This window comes from Vulpes vulpes, chromosome 14, assembly GCF_048418805.1.
Source record: "Vulpes vulpes isolate BD-2025 chromosome 14, VulVul3, whole genome shotgun sequence".
NCBI classification, from domain to species: Eukaryota; Metazoa; Chordata; class Mammalia; order Carnivora; family Canidae; genus Vulpes; species Vulpes vulpes.
In genome coordinates, this window is record NC_132793.1 from 110,335,508 (window position 1) to 110,342,340 (window position 6,833).

At 43.2% G+C, this 6,833-nt stretch overlaps 1 protein-coding gene across 1 annotated transcript in view; it reads right to left on the reverse strand.

Moving 5' to 3' along the window:
• NSD2 (nuclear receptor binding SET domain protein 2) overlaps positions 1-1,090 on the reverse strand; it is a 64,259-nt gene extending 63,169 nt beyond the window's left edge. Inside the window, 2 exon segments of the mRNA XM_025998838.2 lie at positions 470-1,047; positions 1,050-1,090. Of these exon segments, the coding sequence (XP_025854623.1) occupies positions 470-1,047; positions 1,050-1,065 (594 nt within the window). The 5' untranslated portion in view covers positions 1,066-1,090.
• Positions 1,091-6,833: the final 5,743 nt, after the last annotated feature.

Below are 6,833 nucleotides of genomic sequence, written 5' to 3' on the forward strand. Positions count from 1 at the left end.
CTAAGTGGACAGTGGACCATGTGGAAGGACAGGAGTACTCCTGCATAACACAGCTTTGTTCCCTATTCCTCACATGGCATAAATTTAAGAAGCCCGATGCTAGATCCCCACACACCTCTATCATTAGGCTAAATTATGTCTCTGGAGAGAAGATCCGTGAAAAAGAGTACAGTCTAAAGATCAAGGGCTCTGGAACTGGCCAGACCTGAGTTTAGAAACTGGTTTTACCTCTTGAGCCACTTTCATCTTGATCACTTAGTTAACCTCTCCAGGCCTCACCACTGGCTCAACAGCTGCTGAGAGGCCAAAAGTGGGCAATGTCAGGGTATCCTGATGCAGGGGCCCAGGCCACGGGCAGACGGGGAGAACTGGAGAGCAGATGCATGGCAGCCTCTCCTCCCCTCCCCCCGACCCCACACGCAGAGGCCCCCCTCACGATCCTCCCCTGGCCACAACTCTTCACAGATACCTTTTTATCTGAGGGACTTGAGATCTTGGACACCAGTGCTGCTTCGACAAGACCCTGCTCCAGGAAGGAATCGTATTTTATGCTTCTCTTCCTGCTCCTTCTTGCTTTATTTTCTGCTTTTTGTCCGTTTTCTTCTGACTGGGATACAGCAGCAGCACCGTCACCACAGATTGAAGATTCAAAGAGAGGTTTCCCATTCATGTATGTTTTGGTGATCTTCAGCTTAATCTCCGGAGAGCCATTTTTGATAGGGGTGGTGTTAGGCGGTGTCCCAAGTCCTTTCCCTTCCTGTGACTCAAAACGTAATTTGGCATCATGAGCACCAGGTTCTCCATTAAATACACGGGAAGTTAGATCTTTCAGCTTCTCAGATGGAATAAAGGGAAGGGCATCGTGGCCATTAAATTTTTGCATGACCCCCTCCTGCAGACTGGTAGAGAGGTGGGCTTTGCTGAGGAATACAGAACATTCACGATTCACTTCACAGTTCTGAGTCTTTCCGTTTGTATTGCCAAGGATTTCTGGTGCCTGCTTCATCTTTATGCACTCTACAACTTTCTGAACAGAAAGAGGATTTTTTTGATGCTAAATTCCATTCAGCCCAGATGCTTCTGTTCTTAGAACACTACAGTATTAGAAAAACAAAAATAAAAAGAAACATAATATTTAAAACCTAACTTAAGTATGCCAATACCTCTTCAGCTTTGTGTGGTTATTTGTTTCGAGGCAATTTATGATATTTACATAATCATTTAGGTCATAGAAGGCAGTTCTAATACTTCAAAAATGAGACAGAATCACAAAATGATAAAACTGAAAGGAAAGGAACAAGGATAATTTTTAAGGAGGAGAACACAAAAGTCAGGCCCCCAAGTCGCACCACCACCACCACCAACTAGCAATGAATGTGGCCGTGGACACATGATTAGTTGGCTCAACCACTGCTGAAATGGGGAGATCACCACTAGTACATGTGCCTGGGGCAGCTAACACAAAGGCCTTTGTAAAAGGACAGAGGGAAAAGCTCAAAAACAAAGTTCCCCTGGGCACAGCTGAGGACTCCAGGCAGAGGTTCAGCCACATGCCCAAGGTTACTAATCAGCACAACCGAAAACCAGATCTCCCAGTCCCTGCCACACCATTAGCTCCAGATTAATGGTGGGGGCAGTTAAAAAATGAGTCAGTTCTGGTTTACACTCTGACTAGTCATTTAATCTCTGTCTTCTACCCTGTCCTTGCCCAGGCCCAAACTAACTGCTTATGACAAGAAGCATTGCAGGAATGGTAAATTCTCTTCAACTATCTCCTGAAGATTAACTAGCAAGGTCAACACCACTGAGCCATAACATGCACTACTTGCCTTTGGCCACACTGGCCACTTAAGGCCCAAGGGCAGCAGGGGGCAATTTTAGGAAGACCCCTTAGGTTACGTGTGATGATTGGGGTCCTTACTGTACAGCTATAGTCCTCTCTTGGGGACACCAATGATGGCACTGAAACCCAAAGGACAGCTAGTAATCAGGGACAGGTAGGCACCCATTCCAGCTAGGAAGACATTCACCAAGACGGCATTATGTCAGCTACCAGTGAGAGCCCCCCACCCAAGAAGGCAGCACCAGTTCATGGGACACCAGCGAGAAGCTGAGAGCACAGAGCAGAGAGGTCCACACGTGCACAGCAGCAGTTCTCAACTGTGGAAGCCTCTATTTCCCAGGGACACTTAGCATGGTCTGGAAACACTGTGTGATTGCTACCACTAGGGAGCTGTTACTGACCTCTACTGGGGAGGGTCAAGAAGCTTGTTAAATACCCTTTGATCCACAGGACCGCCTCCATATCGGAAAACTATCTGGCCAAAATGCCAACAGTGCCAAGGTGGAGAAATCTGAGGTGCAGCAATAAGGAACATAGACTTCACTGGAGAGTCACGGGGGAAAAAGGAGCACATGAAGCAGCCCGAGCTCCAGGAAGTGTCCTGCGCACCCAGTAGCCTCCTGACATGGAACTTGTGGGATAGCATGCACTTTTACTCACATGGTATTTTTTTTAATGTAAATTATTACAACTCAAGTCACATTAACTGGGTAAAAATATAAAAAACAATTACTTGAAGACACGAAGAGAGACTGAAAGCAGGAAGAAAATCAATGGGAGTCAGCTCCTGGAAGAAAGTGCCAGGAAAGCGTGCCGGCTTTCAGTTTTGTGCCTAAGGAGAGTTTGAGGCAACAGGAACAGCTGTATAAGAAGTAAAACTTCGGGGGATCCCTGGGTGGCGCAGCGGTTTGGCGCCTGCCTTTGGCCCAGGGCGCGATCCTGGAGACCCAGGATCGAATCCCACATCGGGCTCCCGGTGCATGGAGCCTGCTTCTCCCTCTGCCTGTGTCTCTGCCTCTCTCTCTCTCTCTGTATGACTATCATAAATAAATTAAAAAAAAAAAAAAAAAAAAGAAGTAAAACTTCGGGGCACCTAGGTGGCTCAGTGGGTGCAGGATCTGCCTTTGGCTCAGGTCATGATCCCAGGGTCCTGGGATCAAGGCTCACGTCCATCAGGCTCTCCACTCAGCAAGGAGTCTGCTTTGCCCTCTCCCTCTCCTCCACCCTCTTTTAAATAAATACAAATCTTAAAAAAAAAAAAAAAAAAAAAAGTAAAACAGAAGAGAGCCATTGAAGAAAAGCCCCAAATGCTGCATAGAAACCATGCCCAAGGGATCCCTGGGTGGCTCAGCAGTTTGGCGTCTGCCTTTGGCTCAGGGCGTGATCCTGGAGTCCTGGGATCAGGTCCCGCGTTGGGCTCCCTGCATGGAGCCTGCTTTTCCCTCTGCCTTGCCCGTGTCTCTGCCTCTCTCTGTATGTCTCTCATGAATAAATAAATAAAATCCTTTAAAAAATAAATAAATAAATAAACCGTGCCCAAATTCCAGGTAGATACATATATGGGACAGAGTCCAAGAAGCCCAGTTTATAAAATAACTGAAACAAGATTCAGCTGCTAGGCAAAAAACCAACACATCACTTTAAGATCAAAACCACAGTGAGATCCTACATCACACCCAGTAGGATGGCTACTCTCAAAAATATCATGAAGTAACAAGTGTTGGTGAGGATGTGGAGAAATTGGAACCCTGTGCACTGTCAATACAAGTGCAAAATGGTGCAGCCACCGTGGAAAACAATATGAAAATCCCTCACAAAATTAAAGATAGAACTACCATATAAGGGCAGCCCCGGTGGCCCAGAGGTTTAGTGCCGCCTTCAGCCCAGAGCGTGATCCTGGAGACCCGGGATTGAGTCCCACATCAGACTCAAACCACCTGAACTCATTTTTCCCTCCAAAACACATGAGTTTTTCTGTTTTGTGAGCTCTCCAATTAATATTTAAATTAGCATCTACTCTAATCTGTATCACTAATATATTCTTAATGTGTTCTTCAATTGCTCCATGGACCAATTTATATTCCCAAGTTTCATGATGCCAAAGAAGAATAGTTCTATTTTTTTCCTTCTTCCCACAGGCCTAAAAAATAAACTGGTAGTATAAAATATGATTTCTGAAAATCATGCTGAAATAAGCAATCACTATTTATCTAAACAATAATAAATTATCATAAAACCTGGAAACCAATATAAAGCCAAGACCACTCCTCTATTAATACTAATTCAATCAATAAAGTACATATCTGAGTTGGATATAAAAAGAAATGACAATGTGTTACATCTGAACCAATTATTAACTTTAAAGCTGCAAAAAAGAATGACATAAATTCAACAACAAAGAAACAAAATCCGATTCACATATAAGCAAAGGATTAGAATAGACATTTCTTCAGAAACATTAAAATGGCCAATAGCGGGCAGCCCCGGTGGCGCAGCGGTTTAGCACCGCCTGCAGCCCAGGGTGTGATCCTGGAGACCCAGGATCGAGTCCCACATCAGGCTCCCTGCATGGAGCCTGCTTCTCCCTCTGCCTGTCTCTGCCTCTCTCTCTCTCTCTCTCTGTGTCTCTCATGAATAAATAAATAAAATCTCTAAAAAAAAAAAAAAAAAACCACCATATGACCCAACAATTCCACATCTGGATATGTATCCAAAGGAACTGAAAGCGGGGTCTCAAAGAGATGCCTGCCTCCCCATGTTCACAACAGCACTCTTCACAGCAGCTAAGACACAGAAGAACCCAAGTGTCCATCAACCAATGAATGGATAAGCAAAATGTGGTCCAACCACACGATGGAATGTTATTCAGCCTGAAACAGGAAGGACATTCTGCCACCTGCCACCACCTGGATGAACCTGGAGGACATTGTGCTCAGAGAAGTGACCAAGTCACAGAAGGACAAATTCCATAGGATCCCACTTACATGAGGTCCCTAGAGGAGACAGATCTGTGGAGAGAGAAGGTCGATGGTGGGAACCTCAGGCGAGGGGTAGGGGGAAATAGGGAGTTAGTGTTTAATAGGTATAAGTTTCAGATTCACTAGATGAGGAGTTCTGGGGATGGATGTGGGGACAGCTGCACAATGAGAATGTACTTAACACCACTGAACCATACATTAAAAAAAATTAAGATAAAATTTATATTATGTATAGTTTAACAAAATTAAAGATAAAAGACCACTCTTAAGGGGAATGTGAGAAATCAGAGAACACTGGGGAGACAATCACTCTTGAGAAATCTGCCTCAAGAGCCTGTGATGCCTCAAAGCCTGAGCCAAGAAACTTATGTAAAAACGGATCTAGAACGAATGAGGCTGGTAGGACCCTGCAAAAGCAAGCTGGAAACTGCTCAGGGGAAGCACACACACCACAACCAGAGCCTGCCTGCAAGACCTCCCTGCTGAGGTGAATCATAGAGAGGGATTACACAGCATGCAAACCCATCACCGACAGAGAGAGATACCCAAGGAGCTAGGCAGAGGGTAATATGGAAGGTATTTCAGAAATAAGAAAAGGAAATTATTTTTCTCATAACTTACAGATTTGGAAAAGAAAAACAGGCAATGAAATTAAAATAGTTGAGTTGAATACAGCAGACTAACCACAACTAAATATATACTTATTAGAAGATAAATCTGGACAAATCACCAAGGCATACAGCTGATAAAGGGATGAAAAATATTTAAGAGGGATTAAAAGATTAACATTCATGTTTATTCTTTTTAAATTTATAGAGTGGGGGTGCCTGGGTGGCTTAGTGGTAGAGCATCTGCCTTTGGCGCAGGTTGTGATCCCGGGGTCCTGGGATCAAGTCCCACATCACATCTCTCTCTGTATGTCTATCTTAAATAAATAAATAAATCATTAAAAAATTAAACATTTAGGAATAAATCTAACAAAATGTGTGCAAGACCTATATAGAAAAGAAACTACATAACTCTGATGAATAAAATCAAAGAAGAGCTTAAATAAATGGAAAGATATTTCACATTCATGGATAAAATGACTCAATATTGGCAAGATGTCAGTTCTTCCCAACTTGATCTATAAGCTAAGTGCAATACCATTCAAAATCACAGTTATTTTGTTGATACTGACAAACTGATCCTAAAGTTTATAATGGGGAAGCAAAAGACTCAGAATAACCAACATAATATTGAAGGAAAAAAACAAATTTAGAGAACTGACACTATAGGACTTCTAGGCTTAACTATGAAGAAGGTACACTAACGAAGGTAATGTCATACTGGCAAAATAATAGATAAATGTTCAACAAAACAGAATAGGTACCAGAAATAGACCATGATAAATGCAGTCAACAAATCTGACAAAAGAGTGAAGAAAATACAATGAAGCAAAAACAGCCTTTTCTACAAATGGGGCTGTAACAACAGGACATCCACAGGGAAAGAAAGAAAGAAAAAGAAAGAAAGAAAGAAGAAAAAAAAAGAAAAGAAAAGAAAAGAAAAGAAAAAAGAAAGAAAAGAAAAGAAAAGAAAAGAAAAGAAAAGAAAAGAAAAGAAAAGAAAAGAAAAGAAAAGAAAAGAGAGAAAGAAAGGAGAAAAAAGAACCTAGTGGTGCCTGGGTGGCTCAGTTGGTTGGGCATCCAATTTTTGATTTCTGCATAGGTCATGATCTCAGGGTCCTGGGTTCAAGCCCCACATCAGGCTCCAAGCTTCACAGAGAGTCTGCTTGTCATCCTCTCCCTCTGCCCCCTCCCCCTGATCATGTTCTCTCACATAAATCTTTAAAAGAAAATGAGGGAAAAAAGAAAAGAAAAGAAAATGAGGGGCACCTGGATGGCTCAGTCAGTTAAGTGTCTGACTTCAGCTCAGGTGATGATCCCACAGTCCTGAGATCAAGTACCGCACAGGGCTCCCTGCTCCTTGGGGAGCCTGCTTCTCCCTCTGCCCCTCCCCCTGCTCATGCT